Below are 21,232 nucleotides of genomic sequence, written 5' to 3'. Positions count from 1 at the left end.
TATGAGTCAAATCACTGATAATTTAAGAACTCAAGTTTGTCATGCAAGTAAAGAGTTACTGAATTTGTCGCTGAGCCCGTGACCCCACTGCAGTCAGCTACTAAACTGGTCAACATTGTTGTTCCTGGAGGGGAAGGGAGAGCCTGGTCAGTGGTGCTGTGTGAGCTCTCCCACTGAAATCAGGGACAACACTTCCAGCCACTCCAGGGACCAAAACTTTACACAGAACTAGTGAGATTCAACTCCCATTTTCAGTTACATAAATCTGGAGAATCTCTTCTGGAAGAAAGGGAATTGCTGTGATTCAACCCAAAGGAATTGAGAGTATTTTTGTTTAATTCTTGGAGGGGGAGAAAGAAGAAGACATCGTTCTCTTCTGTTGCCTCACCACTGAGTATCACTCAGGACTATCTGCTGTCAAAATCCTTATCTGCTTAAGCTGGAGAGGAAGAGCTGACTTCACCATTTAAGGATTAAGCTTTTTTTGCCTGCTGAATTGTCTATTATCCTTATCCCCTTCCATTAGCAGGTAGATTCCTTAAGAGGAAGGGACAAATTTCTGGTTTGTGTTTCTGCTTCGATTTCTTAAAATTTACCCTACCTTGTTCCATCAGTGTGTAATCAGAACTGAGACAACCAGAACACTTTCACTTCAGTCTTTCTGAGCTACCTGGCTGGTTATTTTTAGATTATCACTGTTAAATTCAAAACCAAGGCCTGTAGCTGAAACACTAAACTCTATTGTAGGCTTACAAAATTCAAGGCAGTACCTCCAGAAGAGTTATTCAACTCTGTTCACCAGTGGCCTATGAAGTGACAAGCTCATAATCCTCAGCCAGAGGTGCATTCTGCATGTAGCACACGGAGTCTCTTCATCTCTGTAAGGTCCATTGTCAGAATGAAATTTCCATGGCTTACACAGAATTAATCAGCTTTTTTTCTTTATAAGCATGTGTATGCACACAGAAGGGGATTCTGCTTTGAAAATGCAAGTCAGTGCTTTGGTAATGAGAGATAGGATGAGTTTTTCTCCTAAATATGCCTTTTAACTAAGATATTTTCTTTCGATTACACCTGTCACTGGCTTCTTGAAGACTGGAACTTCATCCTTCTATACACACAGGCCTCTCCTGTGATAATGTCCTCTACCCAAGGGCAGGGAGCTGTGCTTTTTGCATGATAGCTTCCAAACAAATGATTTGTTGGAGACAGGCTAGTTAATGGCACAACGCTCTCAGCTCTGCAGAGCTGTATCTGCTCAGCTTGCAGATGTGTGCCCTGTTGAGGGAAAGTGCCTGTTTGTGCCTCCGACAGCACCTAAGCCATCAGCTCGGACTTCAAACGCCCATGTCCACAAAGTCAGAGCAAAATTCCCCTGAGCACAAAACACACCCTCTCATTTTTACTCCCCTGTGGTCCACAGGTAGATGTTCACAGCACTGGGAATATGTGACCTGCTGTCATAACCTCCACGGATGAAATGCTGGCGGCCGCTCGAAGGGTGTGACCCACAATGGCGCGAAATACAGAGCCCAAAGAAAAACCCAGTGGTGGGTGGAAGGGTATCAGAAAATGGATATGAAGAAATACAAAGAAATGCTGAAGGGAAAACTAGTGGGTTTTTTTCTCAGATCTTCGCAGGAAATTGTTGCCGAGATAGGTCAGTAGCTTCCAGAATAAATACCGCAAAAGCACACGTTAAACAGCCCCGACAGTGCAACAGCCAAAGCAGATCAGTACTATCAGCAGAAATTAAACTGACACATATTTGTCTGCAGCTCTCCCAGCTCACATTGAAGGGCTGGGGGTTTTGTGCATGAATCACTCACCCAAAATGCAAATGCAAAGATACCGAAAAACTTGTGGTTCCCAACTGCAGATGGGAGCCGTCCACAGGTGCAGATTCACGTAAACCCTGCTCATTCCTTCACATGCATGGGCACACACGGACAGGGAGCGCGTCCAGGCTCTGCAGAGCCACCCAGCCTTAGAGTGAGCAGATGTGCCTGTTACCGGGAGGGTTCATTACAGAAATTGGGCAGCAGGAGCCTTTTCTGACAGAACGGTAGCCAGGCTGCATTTCCCTGGGAGGAGGTGCTACATAGCGTGGAGGTTCTTCTCCCAACAGGCACAATCTAATGGATCATCTTTCTCAATCATTAAGAGAACGCAATGGATCTTATTAAGGCTCAGGTATTGGACAATAATGGCTTACAACCCAGGCTAGGAAAGGGAGATGACTTAATTTTGTGAAAAAGGGCCCAAGATGAAGCAGCAGCTGACAGAAGGCCAGTATCCCTTGAGAAGGTCATTTTCACTGGATCAGCAGCCTGCCTCCCCTTACTATTTTTTCTCTACACACAGTGAAATGTTCCTACCTCACAGTGACATTCGTCTTTTCCATCCAGCAAAATCATAGCTTATTGTTTCAAAATGACATCTTTTTCTTCTTGTTTTAGAAGTGCCTTTTTATTTTGGAAATACACAGAGAGGGAAATGTTCATCACTAAACTGATTCAAGAGAGAAAAAAATGCAGAATATTGCACTCACCTCTCCAGCACCAGGCAGCCTCCACCTCCTCAATCCATCAGTACAAACGCTCGCATCCACTGACGCCTCTCCTCTGCTTTGGCCCTTTTTCACATCAGCATCTGTGATTTGCCGCGAGCAGACACACCGCGACTGCGGGGACTAACCCCACAGCCCCAGCAGGAGCGGGAACCTGCCCTTTCCCATCTTCTCCCTAGAAAACACAGCCGTAAAACCCCGGGATTTTCTAGAGGCGGCGTTGGGAACACTTGTCCGGCGGCCCCCCGCGGGAGACAGGGAGGTGCTCGGCGCTCTCGCCGGGGAGCCGGGCAGGGGGAGCGCGGGGCTGGCGCTGGAGGAGGAGCCGGAGCTCCAGCCCGTTTCCACGCCAACCGCGGGGGTACCGCGGGCGGGGCGGCGCGGCCGGCGGGCGGCTCCGGCTGCGCTCCGGCCCCGCTCCGCTCCTGCTGCCGCTGCCGCTGCCGCCCGGGGGGCGGCCGGGCCCGCAGCCCCCCCAGCCCCCGCCCCGCCGCGCCGCAGAAGGAGCCGATGGTGACGAGGGGTCTGTGGCTCGTCCCCGGCTCTCGCTCCGCCGCACTCGCATTACATAATGTGCGGGCACGGCCGCGCTGCCGGCCTGTGCCGCCGGCTCTGCCCGCACCGCCCCGCCGGGGCCCGCAGGGGTAGCGGCGCTTCCAGCGGGCGTATTTGAGGGGAACGAGTCGCAGACGCGTTGGAATGATGCGGTGAAGGGAGAAAAAACAGCTTATTTAGTTACGTAGGACTTACCTGCTGTTCGCTTTCCTTCCATCACTCAGTTGCTCTCAGTACCGGGCATGTTTCCTTCTGCTTTTGCCATTCTGCCTTTTGCGTTTATATATCTGTAATTTGCTACAGCTTTTTAAAATTAACGAGGAGTATCATTTTCTCTTTATCTCATTAACGGGTTTACCCAATTTCTATTTTACATTTTTCCTTGTGTCTTTTTCCTTTTGGCTACAATACTAGTTGCATTGTTGAATCTTCAGCCCTGATCAAATAGCTGATTTCCCCCTGCACTGCTAATTTTATAGGCATGATTTGTTGCTGATACACTTCAGCTGGAGATAGCAGCAGACACACTCATACGCACGGGATGCAGGCATTTTTCCCACAATAAGGCCAACATAATACAGTGCAGAAAGCATCTGATTCCTGTAAATGATATCACTCCCAGTACTGATACTATCACAGGAGCTGTCACACTGATGAATTATAATAATGAAATACTTTCATGTAAAAATCAGTATATCACGTGAAGGAAATTTTCCTCTAAGTACAGAATCTTAGGTGTTCTTCACACTAAAAGAGTTTACCAGTACATCTGGACCAGCAAAGTTGTTCTGATAAAGTCCTAGCATTTAAAAAAGAAATGCCATATGCCCAACTTGCATTGTTCTGCCAGCAAAACAACAGTAGTGTTCAAATCATAAATTTGCCCTGCTGTAATAAAAAATATCTCCACAGTTTTATTTGGAAAATTTAGCTTTCAGTATATATGCTCACATGTCTTAGTGCATCCGTAAGATTAGGCAGTGGTCAATTTAGAACTTCTAACAGTGTTTTGTTTTTTCATAGGTACTCTTTACTTGCAAGTGCATAAATCCCTGATATAGTTATGTTGGCAAGGGAATAGAATAAAAAAATGTATCTGTGGTAACTGAGTAGTCTAGATAATAGGATAAAAGAACAATAACAAGGTGTACAGGCTTAATCTGCGATTCCATAAAGAACAAGTAGTTACTATAGAAACTGTCACATTACATGTATCTTTAGTATAGTACTTGATATGTGAGAAAAGGCATCTTCCACACGCTACCCAACTGTGGCAGAAATAACAGCATCAGCCACCATCCTCCTGGGGAGGAAGATCTTCATTCGTGTGCTCTCTACAGAGAGAGCTCCTTCAGGCATTTCCAGCTGCTGTAACAAAACACTTGCTGTCTTGCAGTTTTGGGGGAGGCACCTGTAAATGAACTGCTGGCAGGGAAAGAATTATGAGCATGCAGTACCTGAGTAATGGAACAGGTCTGAGAAGTTTAAGGTTATTATTCCAACACCACCATATGGGAACTTGCTGTTGATTAATGGCAGAGTTAAAACCCAGCTCAGCTGAAAAATGCACCAGCAGGTATGTCCAAGTTTTCTTCAGTTTCCCCTTGTTCTGCATCCAGAAATTCTCAATTAGGGCCTTTCAGCGTGTATTGATTGCACTACATGTAGCTAAGCTCCCACAGGAATTTAAAGAGAAATATATGTCTCCAAATAGTGTTTACAGGTGATTAAATGCCAAAGTCAAACAGCAGAGAAACCCAGTTCCTTAGCTCAGTACTCTAAATGTTGTTCTTTGTATTCAGAGAGACTGAAAACACCCACAACCTATGGAAGATGAATAGTTGGTGTGGAAATAGTAAAGGGTAGTTTGAAGGAAGTGGGATGATCTGATGGGATTTCTGTTCCCTCTTCCATGCCAGGGAGGTCACCATTTATCCCACCTCGGATTCATCCCATTCTCATTTGAAGGGAGCAGTGTTTGCCTGGTGAGGGGCAGCATCGACCACACATCGAACACCCAGCTCGCTGCACCTCTTGGCTGCACGACTTTCATTCAACTTGCCAGTGCTATTCGTTGACCAAAAGCCAAATCCTTGCCTGTTTAACTGCTGCTTTTTGTTTGGGATCAATCAAAAGAGATGCATTCGTACATGTTTAGTTTGAAGACAATAGTGCTAAACCAGCAATGTGCTCTTAAGTGGAAAATCCCATCGGGATTTTTCTAATCAATTACCCTTTATTATGCCATGACAACATCAAAATATTTACATACACACATGCAATGTTCTCGGTGAATGTGCATCTCCAAATGATAGAGGGTAAACTGAGAGGCCACATCTGGTCTGTAATAAAAATATAATAAAAGACATTTTGTGTTTCATTCAATTTTCTATCAAACACCCTCTTTTTAACAAGCAATTGTAGATCTGGGTTAGATATTTATAGACAGGTCTGTGATTCTCTCAGCAAGAAGAACTGAACAGAACATTTAGAGAAGAATAAAAAGGCTGTATTTTTATTTTTAACCATTTTTCTCACGTGGAAGAGTTTAAAATAGCATCAAGTACAGATGACTGGGATCTGATATTTATAAGTAACTGGCATATTGTTGCTTTGTATCAGTGTCTGGGAGATGGTGGGGAAAAAAATCATGAATGCACCTTCCATCAGGTGGTATCAGCCTGACCTCATTTGGCTTTATCATTTAGGATGTAAATTCACTTCCTACCAGGATTTCACCCTTTTATCTTTCTCACCCCCTTCAGGTAACCGAGGGTTTCACTTGATATCAACAGTTTTACTCTTTCCATGACGGTAAATTATGGGAGACATTTGGGAATGTGAACCCAGATAATGAGTTACAGTTAATACCACAATCAGCTCATCAACCTGCTGCATAGGCAGCTCACAGTCACTGGCTCAGCTGCTGAATCAGCACTTGCCACTGAAGCCAAGTTTAGGAAAACAAAACACTAAATGCAGCAGCTGGAGGAGAGCTGCTCTCCTGGAGCCCTGGGAGATGCTCTGGCTTTCCTGGGGAGGTGACTTTATGTGGCAGTCCCTGCTCATCCTAAACTTTGTGATGGATACATGGGAAGAGAGCTACAGACAGAGATATCAGCAAGTAAGATAAAGGAACATAGATCTTTATAAAGAGCCCATCCTTCAAGGCTGCATTATTATGTTATTTTTAGAAAAAGGGCAAATAAAGTATTCTTTGCTCATTATTCACTAATAAAAGCAAAGGAATGGGGAAAATAACAAAACAAAACCCCTCAAACTTTAACCCAAAGTGGGGATCATTTAGTAAAGTACACAACAGGAGATCTGTGAACAGACAAAATCGCTGGAGATCAAAACACACAGATTCTTTGGGAATTACACCCAGGAGAGGTAATTAAAGAGTGCCGAATTTTTTTGAAACTGAAGCTTTTAAAAGTGCCAGCTACAGATCTCCTGGTAAAGTGGGCTGAGCAACAGGTTGTTGGCTACTCTTTGGATGCCCTCTCCCCTCCTGCAGTCTTCCTGTTTGGGGCCTTTCCACTCCATAAGAATGATCAAATATTCACTGAAGAGAGAGCTGAAAGGAGGTCTCTCCCACCTGAGGACACAGGTAGGCGTTCAGGGTTGGTTTCATTTTTGCAGTAATAAACAAACAAAAAGAAGAAATGTACTGATTTCAAATAGATTTAGTTTTGTCACTGATGTTCTTATCAGCTGAAGAAGTATCAAATTGGGACCTCAAAATATCATATATATATATATATATATATATATAAATAGAAAAAATGTTATGATTGGACTTCACACTTCCTTGTGTCTTTTGCATGTGATAATTGTATGTCAGGTCAGAAGCACAAGATGCAGCTGCAGTTTCAGCTGCTTTTGTGATTAGCTTTTCCCCTCAGAACATTTTGCTCTGTCGGTGACATGCACAGGATAATTCACTGAACACAAGTGACTCAGGGAGGAATTCAGCCTCCACATGAGTCTCCATGTTCAGCTTTCAAGGATGTCCTGTCCAGCCTTCAGGTACACCTCAGGAAAGTCCAAGTTTCCTGCAGGCCTAAAGTCCCACCTGACAGTCCCAAGATTGAGGTGACATTAAACCCCCACATTTAGCCATCTGAGCCACTTCCTGAGTGGGGGATGGAATGGGCAAAGCACATCGTGCCAGACTTATCTAACAAAGGAACTGATTAAACTGATAAACACTTTATCACATCTTTGAATTAATGTAGTTTTTAGACTTACAACAATGTTATTTTAAAAAGCATATTAAAACAGCAGTCATTTCTATCAGCTGATAGTTTCTGATATCTGTTATAATTGTTGCAAATCTGATTCTCTCCTTCTGTTTAACAGTGTTTTGAATCCTCTGTATATAATGTTCTTAAAGATAAGCACATTAGGAGCACCGTTGAAGTGCCTGTGCCTAATCTGCCACGTTTACAGAAGCTGGACCAAATATTTTAGTCCAGGTTAAGTAACAGGTTCGTTTTGCTATAGTGGCTTGGGTCCTACTGCACTACTTGTTTTCCAAATAAATGATGCAAAAGGTCTTTCTGCAAGAACCCCTCATTCACTCACTCAGAGCCTCGTGCAGGAAGGCACCTCTAATCAGAAAATATGTATATTAAGCCCTGGGCCTATTTGTGATAGACTGCTCTGAGTCTGTGATTTACAGCTCTGGAGGAACAAGGCCCTCAACCCAAGAGCAACATTTACAGGGCAGGCACTTCAAAAACCAAACCATCCTCAAAAGCAGCCCACACCTTGGCTCTCTTCTGCTCAACTAATATTTAGGAATTGTTCACTGCTTGAAATAAAACATAGACTAAAACATACTGGAAAGCACTATTGTAGAACCTCAGTCAGAACAGAATGCAATTCTCACTGAGTAGTATAAAGCACTTTTCCTGAACACGGCTTTCCATGGAAAACATGGACTCTGCAAAGTAGCAGGGCTGAGTGGGAAGCGGAGACTCCTCCTGCCTTCCCATCCTCACGTGGTGCAGCCATCTGGGCCTGTGGCTCTAAGCAAGATGTGTCTCCTCTTCTCATTTCAAACAAAATTGCCAAGCCAGAGCATCTGAAACAGGAAAGGATTTCACCCACCTGTAGTACTGGATTCTTCTTTTCTGGGAGGTTTTATCAGTTGTACCCATTCCATTGTGCTCCTCTTGGCACCAGAGTAAGCAGGGGGAACTGTGGGATAAAACTGCCTTCCTGCAGCTCTGCCAGCCTGCCTGCTCAGCAAATGTGAGCAGGGCATTTGTCAGCACTACAACTTCTCCAGCTCCTTGGAATTCGAAATTTCTATCAGGTCATTTTTTAAAGCAAAAAAAAAAAAAAAATCTGCCACCCTTCTAACAGTGGAGAAAATGTAAAAAAGAAGTGCTTACACAATGAGACTGAACTCGTGTTCCCATTAATTTCCTCCTGTTGTCTTCTACTATTTGCAGTCTTCCAGTCTGTTCAGTTTTCAGTCTGTGCAATGATTCATATCTTCAAAGCAAGTTTATGTTAATATTCAGGACAAAATTCCTCAGAATCTGACACATCATGAATTCCAGATATTTTGCTGCTTTAAGCCTCTCATTTTTATTATTTGACAGTAGTATAATCAAATCTATATAAGAAACTTCCTCATTCATATACCTCTGTTTCTGATGGATTGTGATTCAGTTGTACTATAGAGGTTCAGGGAGTGCTTTCACCTTCTTAATGACACATTTCTCCTAGGGATAAAACCTGGAAAATATGCTCCCTTATGCCTGAGCACATGAAGTTAATTCATGAGTTGCAAAAGGTGAACATCACAGATAACCAAACTATTACAGTGCCATTTGGCTGAGCAGTGCCATCCTGCAGAGTTCCACTTGCACAGGTGGAGCTTCCAGGTAGAGAAATTTAGGGTAGTTAAGAAAACTGTTTCTTGACCTTCATTCATGCTGCTCTAACATTTTCACTCTCTGCCTCCAAAGAGGACAGATTATTTTTTTTAAGTCTATTCTCTCAGCTGAAGTTCTGAAAACTTGCAGTTGTGCATCTCTCACACATGAAGGGTTTGTAAGGCAGTTGGACTTCAGAGTTCAAAACTATTATTAGTGTAAGACATTGGAAAACTGGCTCTGATTGTTTCCCAACTGTTCAACTGACTCACTAGAAACAACTTTGTTCCTCCTCCTTTCCCATCACTCCTCTCTCCACAGCCAGGCAGACAAGAATCTCTGTAGGAAATGAGCTCTCACACATCTTTCCAAGGCTCTGTGACAAGGCAGACCTTTCTCCCCAGGAGTCTCCCGATTTTGCTACAGTGTAAGCAACGATCACCTGAACGTGTGTCAGGCTGATAATGTCACCTTCATCTCACTGCAGCAATTTCTGGGACTGCAATTTGCTACAGGAACCCGAAACACTTTCTGCTCTCCAGATGTACACGCTTGGGATAAACATAAAATCCAAGGTTTAAGCCAGTGTTTGGGTGAGAACCTGCCAGCCCAGGTTCTCTTCTCAACGTTTTCTCTGTTGGGCAGAGAAATTCAGTAAATTCAGTCCTTCCTGAATTTGGAATGCTGGGCCATGCAGGGACCTGGGCAGCTGCAGATCAGCAGAGTCTCTCCTGGCTGCACTGGTCCCTCCCAGACTCATCTCACAGCTACACGTCCCCATCACTGACCAGCTGGAAAAAAAAGACAGATTTTGACTTGGAAAATCTGAAATGAGGCAGCCTCAGGGGCTAAGACTCAGCTTTTAGGGAGTAGTTCTCTCAAGGCTTTAATTTTCTCTACAGTTATTGATCTGAGGACTTTGGCGTAAGTAATATAGAAGTCAGATTGTTTTCCTCCCTTCGTGTATTTTGGCAAAGTCTTGTCTGTAGAGGAAATTAATAAATTTCAGGATGACATTTCCTTCTTCATCTAAAAGAACAAGAAAAAAAAAACCCTTTGTGTAAATTTTTACAGCTTTTCCCCCTAATTTTTATGATTTTTAAGAAATATTCTCATAATAAAGGTACTTTGTCAGAGAAATAAAAGCCAAGAAATTCCCTAGCTTGTCCGATCGTTGTGCATGGCAGATCAGTCAAATGCTTGCTACACACATGCACCTGCATTCACACATTTAGGTACAAAGGAGGACCACGAGCGTGTCCATGTGTTAAGCTACAAATTTAGAAAACTTCAAGCAAATTACTTATATGGGAGATGTAAACAGCTTGAGTTCTGAAGACTAAATAAATAAACTGCAAAAGACACCACTGCTTATCCTGCCCTGGCCAAGCAGCCTATCAACAATTACAGCTGGGAAAAAATATGAGCCAGTGTTTCTCAGTTATTTGTTTCCCCCTTCGTTTGATTGTTTGCCTTCTCGTGTATGATAAGGAATCGATACAGTTTTATTAAAGGAAGGAGAAGTTGCTTTCATTTGCCCTCAGATCCCATATGAATGCCCAGCAATCCACAGTTCATGGGCTGTGCACTATTACAACAGAAAGCACATTCCATTATTTCCACCATCGTGTTTTGGGTGGTTTCACACTAAAGGACCTGACACTGCCATCAGTCAGAACCAGGAGGCTTGTCTTCCTCAATTATTGATCTTGAATTGCAGATAATTCTTGGACAAAACCAGAACCTGAGATTTATTTTTCATTTTGGAAACTCCTTCTATGTGAAGCACGAGTCTATTGTGTCTAATTCATCCCCAGGGTTGCTGAAGATGCTGTGATAAAAGACACTCTGTAGACCAGAATCCTGAAGTTCTTGAGATGTTATCCCTCTTTTCACAAAGCATGAATGATTCAGATGGCCTAAATTACCAAAATGACAATTATTTTTTTAAACCATGAATTTGTTTCTTGGATTTCTGTATTATAATAGAGAAGCCAATGCAGATATTAGAGTTGGAAAAATTCTCAGTGGCTTTAAAAGCAGATCCTGTAATGCTTTTATAAGTCTTACGAAATTTTATGAAGTTGTTGCATTTTTAGTGAGGATCTGACAGACACTGCTGGTGGGGTTTGATTTTATCCCCAGGGCTCTCATAACATAAATGCACATGGCCAATGCTCAGATTTGAAATGGCTTGAAACAGAATTGTTTACTATTCCTAGTCCAACCCAATCCCTGCAGTGTTTTCCTCAGTTCTCTCAATACCCCAGTTGCTCTTCATTTAAACAGACACTTCCCACCTCTCAGTACTTTCAGATAAGGCATATTCTCTGTCTCCAGGCACAGTCATCCTTTGGGACACTGCTGTTTATTCCTGTTAAATTGTCATGGAAAGACAGAATTATTGTTGCAAAGAGGAGGAAAATATTCTGATTTTCAAAGATGTCAACAGAATTCTCCTCTTTAGGTAGAAGGCTGGATAGACCTGATGGATTTTAAGCAGGTGAGTTCAGGTTCACTGAACCTGAATGTGGTCTGCTCCTGCTCCAGACTTACCAGAAAGTTCAGCCCAGCTTTATAGTATTTATAGTATTACATTTAATCTACTCCCTGACACAGCCATGATGCTGGAAGCACCGAGACTCAAAATGCTGAATCTTAACACTAAATTAGCTACTACGAGGTTCTCAAACTGTGCTCTTGTGACTGGTGACTCAGAGATCTCAGTGAGTCTGAAGAAGAAATGAATGTTTTTCCCTGCACACAGCAGTGAGTAAGGAGTCACTGGGGAAGGTGTTCAGAGGAGCTCCTGCACTCACCCCGTGTCCAAGGGCTGTACTATCACCAGCACCCACTGGTGTCATGAACACTCTGTTCCCTCCAAAGCAGTGCTGAACCGCTGCAGTGTGAGCAAGAGACCTGACAGACCCAGCAGTTCTGTCAGGATGGTTTGGCTGCTCCCAGCTGAGCTCCCCCGGCGATGTCACAGCTGGGTGTGTTGGTGGCACACGGTGACTCCAGGCAGCATTTTCCTTCCCCTTTCCTTCCCGTTTTTTCTTTCCTGTCTGGCCCTGCTTCTCTTTTCCTTGTGTGCCCCATCCTAAGCAGAAATGCCTTTACTGATCATTTCAAATCAATGTGTGACCATCACAGAGAGACAGCCGAGATGCCACCAGAGATTCCTGTTCTGTACGATCTGTGTTTCCATATTATTTCACTGTTATATACACACCAAACGGCCCTTTGTGGCCACACACGAGGCTCATGCTTCAGACTAAAACAAACATTTGGAGTTGAAACCCAGCATTTTTAAGGAAAGGGATTTGTAATGTGATTTAATTGATTTATGTAATTGAAAACCAAAACAAAACACCACTGTTATGTACTATAAATGACTCCTTTGTCTTCTACAAAATTTAACTTGTTTACATGCCCTGCAGCCATCCTGAGAGAACAGAATAAACGGCAACTCCTCTTTGGGCCTATTTGAACAAAGAATCAGGAAAGGGAGGATGAGAGTGGCCTGAGGGTTCTGAGAAGGAAGAGATGAGTGCTCAGATGAAACGCAGCCCAAGGGAAGATTACAAGTTCTCAGAAAAACAGATCGATAATGACGTTAACCGTGCAGCTGCAAATGCAACTATTTGCATTTTGAAAACACTTTTCCCAACTACTTCACTGTGCCCAGGGTATCCAGAACACTCTCTGCAATAGATAAATCTCCTTTGAAAGGACAGTCAGGATCCTGAGGAAGCCACTGGATGTTCAGTGTAGGACTAGAGAGCCCAGCTTACCTTCCCCTGCCACTGCTCACTCACCAGGGTGGCAGGGTCTGAGACTGCTCCAATTTACAAGGGACTCTCAAACAACTTGCCACTGGTTTTGTCTCCTCCCTTTTCCCTCTCTAGACCTTTCACCCTTTGGTTCCCCTGGGACAACCGTGATGAATTTCCACGTGGGAATTTCAGTCCCAATATTAGGTAGTCTCTTGTTGTTGTTGATGGCCTTTCCTCTCCACCTTCTTTCTCTTCACCACATGGAGACTCTTGACAAGGTCAAACAATTCATCTTTGTTTCTATATTTATATCTGGGAAGCTCCCAGACAACATTTCAGCTGGGACAGCTTGACAAAAGCAGTAGGTAAGAAAGTTTATGGTACAGAGACCTGGCCTGGGAAAATAAAATGTGTTTCTGAAGAAAGAAGAACATCCTGAGGTTCATACAAAATAAACACCTTCTTCTCAGGGACCTCTCCCCGAGCAGGTGTCCTGGATCACATCCTTCCACAGGGACAGCACAAATGGGCTAGAGCTGATCTTGGACAGATTTCTTGTTTTATTCCTCCAGAGGACATACACAAAGGGTCAGCTGGGGTTTTTTTTCACTGTGAAAGTGCCAACTCCCCCCTGCAGTGACACACAGAGCCACAGCTTCAAAGAACATCTTCTCACTTTCCTTTCCTGCCTTGCCTTTGTGGCACAAGGAGAACTCCTTGCCTGGAAAATGTTGTTAGCCTTCAAGAGTGAATTGTCTGAAACTGGTTTTCCTTATTTATTTGAATTCTCACAGCAACTGCCCTCCAAATGCTGCACAGGTAGCAAAGCTGTAACAACATCAGCCCAAGGCATTTCTTTGCTTTAGCATTAGTGAAGTGGATCCTAATAAGTCAGTAACATAAGAAGTTACTCAGTGTCAGCAAAACCTCAGAAGTATGTACAACAAAATAACCTTCAGATTAGAGTCATGTTTTTCACCTGATTGTCAATTTGAGGGATTTCTCCCATGCACGACCAAGGGTCATTAAAATCTCCTTCCCTCCTGTCTCTGTGGAGATTCATTTGAAAATACCGTGACAACTCTTACCCACAAAACTTCCTTATCTAACTGTATATGAATCACTTTGAAAGGAGCCACGTTTCTCTTAGCAACCAAAGAATCAGTCTTAGCAACAAGACAGCTGGAGAATTCTGTGTTCACATAGTTACTGGTGGACAGTACGTTCTGTTTCCCCTGGCACTGCCGTTTCAGTGGTGACTTAGCAAAGGGTAAGAAACGGTACAAATCAGGCTCTTGCTCACAGCAAACACATCACTTGCAGGGCAGATGATGATCTCTCTACCTTTGATGCTGTTTTTGAAGAGCCAGTGCAAGAGCACTGAGTGCTGGAAAGTTGAGAATTTAAATTTTTGCTGTGACAGAATTACTACAAAGAAATACGTGAGGGAGCTGCCAGTTCCCAAAATCCTAACTTCCCCCCCCCAGAAAGCACAGTGGAGAATCAAAGCATGAGCTCTAAAGGCTCACACTGCAGCCTCTCTCAGCATCTGTTCATGCTGAGAGCAGTTGGAAAGGCTGGACAGAAGGTGACTTTGTAATATTTTCTGTATTTTCTTTGCAAGGATGATTTTGGGATAAATATTATAGTGGGAGAAACTGGGAACGTCGGAGCAATTGCCATGTTGGTCATTACCTGGGCTGATCATCTACAGGAGTGTTGGGGAAGCTTCCCTGAGAAATGCTAGGGTGACATTTAAGCACAGCGCAGTGTTGGAGTATTTTCCACCTCTCAGTCTGTGTAAGGAAGTGATTTACCATCTGTATTTGATCTTTTGGAGAAATTCCAAGTGCAGGTATGACAGTCAGCGCACTCAGCCCTCACCCTCCTTCCTCCCCTGTCTCCTCTCAGGGGCTGCTGGTGTCCTGCAGGCTGCTTTGATCCCCCCCCTGGTACTGAAACTGCAGACTGAGCTGGAGGAGATCCTGGAGCTGATCCTGGACACCCTGTCCAACTGCCTGCGCATGGAGGTTTCGGAAGCCCTCGCAGCTGGTGCCGTCGGTGCCCTGAAGGCCAAGCTCACACACCCCTCAGCAGCCATCAGGAGCAAAGCGGCTCGGGTGCTGTTAGAAATCAGGTAAAGGGAATCAAACCTGTCCATAATGCTAAAGCCCAAGGAAGTACTCGCTGCAGGAGTAAATCAATGCCATGAGTTTCCAGTGCCCCACTGCACAGTGAAGCTGCCACATCTCACACAGAAAGCACTGTCAGCCCGAATGCACCCGTAGATAGGAGACTTCTAAATATCCTAACTGCTATAAATCACTCAAAAAGGCAGATGCTGATCAGTCATTCCTTCTCCTTCTGTTTGCTTTCAGTATTGGCAGTGGAATTAGGATTTTTTTCCTGGTACAGCACTGCTGAGAAAAAAATCTTGCATGAAAAATCTTGTAAAAACAGGGTTCTGACCACTGTGGAGTAGGGAGAAGCTCCCTTATGTTTTTGGACAACACTCTCAGAAAATTAAATGTCCTGGGAAACTTTCACTGTGATTGAGGACAGAAATAGTTTTCTGACACAGGCTGCTGTGTATGTCAGGGCTGGATTAGAAAAAGCAATCTTTATATTAAATTTGTGTATCAGAGAGTGGATGAAAGGAACAACTTAAGTCCACGGTCCTGCAACCAGAAAATATAATAAAAGCGTTCAACAGATGTCTAGTTTAAAGAGGCCTGCAGATGATGTAGTTTATATTATCAACTGGCACAAAACATTTGCTCATGTCCTGTAACAAAGAGAAGTCTTAGAGGAAAAGAGACTGTAATTATCATGAGTCAGAGAGAGAAAGTCAAATGCACCTAGAGTATGGATATCAACTACATTCTAGGGCCCTGCAGTAGCTGGGCCAGATTAAATATTCCCCTCATTAGAGAGGCTGGAAACAAAGGGAGAAAATTGACCTGGGAGAAAAATTAATTGCAGACTCCTGATTTATCAGGTTTTAAAACCTGTATAGGGTTCAACAGCCAGGTTTGTCACTCACTGCCATTGGGACCACCAGCATCCTTAACCTTACATCCTGTTCCATGCTGCTGCCCATCGGTCTTCAGTGTTCAGAAAGAGTTTAAAACAAAAATCCAAATATCCCCTAAAAATAAGCTAAAAAATGGTGAAGCCCATGCACCTGGGTTACTGTGATATCATCAGGGCTGTACCACCTGTAGGTTCAACAGCCACCAGGCACAAACACACACCCCTTTAGTTCCCAACTGGAACAGTCACTCCAAAGGGAGCAAAGAGGAGTGTGCAGTGCTGGTGGCACAAACAGGCCGGGGTGGCACAGTTCAAAAAAAGCAACTTCACCATCTTTTCTGCACAGTTCTCATCCAGAGGGAAAACTTCCAGTGTGTGACGAAGAGGTTATCCCTGTGCTGGTGAGCCTGCTGGAAGACACAGACCCTGCAGTCCAGGCTAGTGCAGCAGGAGCACTGATGTTCGCTCTGGTCACTCCTCAGGGTGAGAGTCAGAGGCAGCTCTGCTGGGAAACCTCCTGGAAATCCAATTCTAAGGCAACTCAGAAACTTCCCTACCCCCTGAGTCCTCGGTTTCTGACAGTGTTAAAGCTCCTCAAGAAACTGTAAGATGAGGACATTTCTTTATATGCCTTTAACAACTGTTGTTGCTTTCCCACAGTGCAGGAACAGAGTATTTCACATTTCGTTCTGTGAAGTAGGTCGAGGAGTTATTTCTCTACCCTGCCTGCATCATTTCCCTCCAGAGTGCTGCTCCAGAGGGGGAACATTTCCCATTCAAGTCCAGACCACACAGATCCTCATACCTGGAGCTGTGCTGAATCACCAGCACTCGGCACAGGAGCGCTGCTTTCTGGAAACATTCTGTGGTTCCAGGCAGCTTCTCTCACAGCTGGGAGAGCAATGAATATTAATCAGGTCTGCAGCTCTCCCAAGTAACTTACATGACACTGAAAATACTAACTGCTAAATTCTCCCTGTGATGAATGAGTAATTAGACATAAAAGACTCTTAATAACAGCAGTTGTTATTAAGCCAGTCCTCCTCTGCAACCCTTCCTCTGGCTACCGGAGACAACACAGGAATCGATCTCAGTGTTTGAAGTGTCTTTAAAAATGCAAGAATGGGACATGTTCTTAAGGGCATCTAACACACCCCACTCACCCCATCCTCCAAAAGCCAGTTTATTCTATCATTTGATGCTTGCTGCAAATGAAATCCTAATGTGCAAGGCAGATAAAGTTAACTGGGAAAGATCTTTTCTCTTAAATATAAACAGCTGGAGCCAGCTTCGATCTCCAGAAGAAGGGCATGTCCTGCCCCTGGGCACTGCACCCCCGGGGCTGCTCAGAGCTGTAGCTGGGCAGGGAGTGCCAAATGTCAATCCAGAGGGATGTGGATGAGATGCCATAACTCAAAGCCAGTCTCTTTCCCTGCAGGGAGATCCTCAGCCATGGCAGCTGAAGCCATCCCACCTCTGCTCAAGTTGGTTGCTGAGGAAACCAGCACAGCCCGTCTGAACGCGATCAAAGCCCTCACGCTGCTGGCCGAGCTCCCCGAGGGCCGGGAGATACTCCTGGATCACACGGACACCTTTCGGGAGTGTCTGGACGATCCCCGGGAGGTCGTGGCAAGGGCTGCCCAAAGCGCCATCCGAGCCATCGAGTGGAAACCTTTCTGCAGGCGCGATCTTTTCTAGAGATCTGTTGCCCTCTGTTGTTGTCTGGCTGTAAGAGGTGCACGATTAGACGAGACCTTCAGAACCAAAACTCTCTTCCTCACTTACTCCTGATCGGTTCCCTCTGAAAAGCCATTTGCCAACAGAGTCACATCTGTATTGCAGGTCAGAAAGCAGAATAATGGGGAAAAAGAAAAGTTAGGAAGTCTGGAATCCTCCACTAGGAGTTATTGGCTGAGTTACCAAGATTTTCCTGTCACAGGACACCAGCTCTGTTTCCTTCATAATGTTCTCTACTTTTTTTTTTTTTGAAACCTCAGCCTATCAACCATTAATCAATAACTAATTACATTAGAGAGGTTCCTAATTAACCCCTCCAGCAGTCTTGCCTGTGCTGAGAAATTGATCTAATATAGGAATTTACACGAGTTTTGCTGCCAACATTTGTTGAAGGTGGGATTAGAACCATTTGGAGCATCAAGCCAGAAAATGCAATGGCAATGTCATCGAAGGGCTTCCCTGAGGGAATCAGGAGAAAGGCTTCACTAGGGTAGCCCTTGGTAATGCTGTGCCTCTGACAGGACAGGGGGCTGGCCCAATCTGGCATTGGTTATGGTATGGAACAGAAGCACCTCTGGGGTTGTGCTGGTACTTGGCATTTTGTAGTTCTGCAGACCTGTAATCTGTCCTTTGAGTACCCAAATTAACAAGTATAATGGAAAGGTAAGTGTTGTGTCAGAACTGAAAAGTTCTGCCATGGTGGCTCACTTTTCAGGGAGAAAGATGGGACAAGAGGAAAACTGATCCTACTGATCTAGTCCAACAGGAGCTGGGCAAGATGATCTCCAGAGGTCCCTTCCAACCTCACACATTCTGTGATTAACAGCTGCCTAAAGAGAGAGGTGAGGAGATAAACAGGACAGAACTGAAAATGTCAAGCTCTAGTTTGAAAAAATGTTTCTTTGCATTTGTTTTTCTTTTTAAAAAAATCAACAATTTTTAAAAAGCCTTTTACTTCATAGAACTGAGGGTAGCACACAGAATTCCTGCTGTTTGTGGAAGCAAACCCTGACCAACCAGACTGACATTGTCTGGAGGAAATAAGGTGGTAGTTCCTGTGGTTAGAGCTGAAGGGCAGTGGAAGCAGTGGGAAGTTCAGCAGCATTTTATTCACTGTGAGTTCAAGGCCAGTCACTACAGACAGGTGGCACGTTTATGCCTCCAGCTGTAAGGGTGTCATTTAAGAGGCATCAACAGGAGTCCTGGGCAAAGAAATAACCCAGGTGAGCAGAGCAACCCAGGCCCTTCTCAGCGACTGAAAGGTGAGACAGTGCAGCTGACTCAGCTTCACAGCAAGCCCCTTTTGTTTTCGCTCAGGTTTTGCTCTCACATGGTATTTTTATATCTAGAAGGTGCCACGCTGTAGCTACAAAGAGGCTGCAGCAGGTCTCTTAAGGGGTTATTTCTCAGGGCTGTTTCCCATTGAAAGCCACGGTCACAGAGCAAACTGCATTAGCCCTACACAGGGTAAACTCCTCCTGTAGGACTGATTACAGCTCAAATGCTTCTCCTCCATAGCCTAACCAAAGGGCAAATTTCCTCTCCTGTAAAGATGTGATTTTAAAGTATTGAGTCAGTTGGATTCATTCCCTGCAGGCAGGATCTTGGAGGAACTCTGCCTTTTAAACACATAAGGCACTCATACGTAATACATATTGGTGCCAGAGTGCATCCAGCTCAATAAGAGAAGCCAGGCAGCTGAATCACAGCTAAAGGACTGGAGAGCACAGGGCAGGCTCAGCTGCTCTTACAGAACTGCTGCAGGAGAATGCAGCCACAATCATCATTTTAGCTCAGTTCCAACCTCGTCACAGCCTTCCCCAGTCATTCAGGTATCACCCTCCAGTGAGTTCCCAAAATAATCAGCTTTTTCAAATGTAGAAATAAGACCATCCACACTAAACTGCTCTCACTAGAAGAAATTCAGCCAACTTGGGCCTTAAGAACTGCATTCCGAGCATATGCCTGATCCCTTCTCTAAAAACAATATAAACTGTTCCCCAAAAGGCTCTACTTGGGATCAGTGTTCTTGTCTCACACACAGAAATGGAACAAAGCCTCAGCTGAACTCTGAGCTGAGGGCACTAGTGGTGCCCTCCCACGCATCAGCTTCTGTCTCAGCCGTTCTTTGGCACAGCCACACCTGACATGACACGATTCTTCAGTCACAGCAGGAATCCCCAGGGACTTTACAGACCATGCACTGCCTGTGTAAACACCAGAATGCAAACTCTGCACATGGAACAGCCAGAATCCACTATTAGTCAGGGTTTTCACTTGAAAAGCTGTATTTAGTGACACAAAGATTGCAGATCTAATAATTCCAAGTCCCGTGCTCTGCTGGGGCCCAGCCTGCAGAAGGTCACTGGCCAGAGCACAGCCCAACAAACGCCATGGGGGCAGAGCTAAACAGCCTGTGTGAAGCAAAGGATGCCCAGAGAGCACAGCTAACGCAGAAATAATCCTAATTATTGCAGAACACTTTGTAATCTGGGGTGTTTCTAGAGCTGCACTGTCTTGGTGTCCCAACATGTGCTGTCCCCCACTGGGTCACCATGCAGGACTGGCCAGCACAGCCTGTCCCAGCCTGGGAGATGAGGGGACAGTGCACAGAGCAGGGAGACATCACACTGCTCCTGTAACCCTCACTGTATGCAACCTGAATTAAGGGTACATTTTCACTCTACAAAATCCTTTTTCCAGCTGCATTAAAATGTAACACACAATTGCTCTCACAGTAATATGCTGATTCCTCAATCTCCCTCCTAAAATTAGTTTTTCAGCCACAATTCAGCACCTGAAATGTCCCTTCACATTTCTTCACAAAAGACCTTTGAGATCTCAAATGTACCTGAAAGTAGTCAAAGAGGTAAAACTCCTAACTAAATGTCCCACTGTGGGTTTTTTTTATCCTGGGAAAGATCCTTTCAATTGCTTTATACACATTACAAATACTTCTATTAACACCTCAGGATCTCCCCCACTGTAATTCAGAGGCAGTGCTGTGTGGGCAGCAGGTCTCTGGTGTCACCAATAGTCCCCCCCAGCACTCTCCACTCCGGTGGCTCCAAACCAAGGCAGGTTTGTATCATCACTGAAAGTGATTTGTCTTTTTAGCTCGAAGCCACCAATGATGCAGACCCAGATATAATTAATGTGGTCCTGGGTCAATACTGCAATTAATTCAGTTACACTTGACACAGATTGAGCTTTCAAACAATTCTGCCCAACAATTCTCAGCGACACCAGAAGGCAATTCAGCTGCACCCACAGGACATGAAACCTTCCTGGATGAGCCTTGTGTCCCACTCAGGTAGGGCTCACTTTGAATTTTTTCCAAGAGTTTCCAGAAGGTCAAGGATGTTGTGGTACTTTGCTCTTGCAACTACAAACTCATTTCCCTGTCCCTGTTTGCTTTCACAAGGTTGAGGGTTGGAAACCATTTGCTCCTGCTCTGGAAAATGGCAGCTTTTCATTCCATCTCTTCATCTTCCAGAGCAGGGAGTATATTTGATTCCCACCACTACATTTTCTATTAAAAATAAAAAATAATCATGAAGTGAGAGATCTAAGGACAAAATAGTCTGGGAAAGTCAGATTTGGCTAATTACATTAAACCAAAAGGGCAGAGTGCGTTCTCTGTGGCTACACACAAAGCTAATACGCTC

At 44.4% G+C, this 21,232-nt stretch overlaps 2 protein-coding genes across 3 annotated transcripts in view; one reads left to right on the top strand and one right to left on the bottom strand.

Annotated features, from left to right (window-relative positions):
- GNAZ (G protein subunit alpha z) overlaps positions 1 to 2,866 on the bottom strand; it is a 52,058-nt gene extending 49,192 nt beyond the window's left edge. For both annotated transcript variants that reach the window (XM_027882020.1, XM_027882019.1), the window contains exon 1: positions 2,552 to 2,866. The gene's annotated coding sequence lies outside the window, so the exon portion shown is untranslated. The remainder of the gene's footprint in view (positions 1 to 2,551) is intronic.
- RSPH14 (radial spoke head 14 homolog) overlaps positions 1 to 17,595 on the top strand; it is a 73,536-nt gene extending 55,941 nt beyond the window's left edge. Inside the window, exons 4-6 of the mRNA XM_027882021.1 lie at positions 14,706 to 14,931; positions 16,174 to 16,310; positions 17,266 to 17,595. Coding sequence (XP_027737822.1) covers positions 14,706 to 14,931; positions 16,174 to 16,310; positions 17,266 to 17,525 — 623 coding nt within the window. The 3' untranslated portion in view covers positions 17,526 to 17,595. The remainder of the gene's footprint in view (positions 1 to 14,705; positions 14,932 to 16,173; positions 16,311 to 17,265) is intronic.
- Positions 17,596 to 21,232: the final 3,637 nt, after the last annotated feature.

This window comes from Empidonax traillii, unplaced genomic scaffold, assembly GCF_003031625.1.
Source record: "Empidonax traillii isolate 1590-97213 ecotype Southwest subspecies unplaced genomic scaffold, ASM303162v1 scaffold99:size1466351, whole genome shotgun sequence".
Classification (NCBI taxonomy): Eukaryota; Metazoa; Chordata; class Aves; order Passeriformes; family Tyrannidae; genus Empidonax; species Empidonax traillii.
Note: the sequence above shows the minus strand (reverse complement) of the source record. Positions and strands in the feature narration are given on the sequence as shown.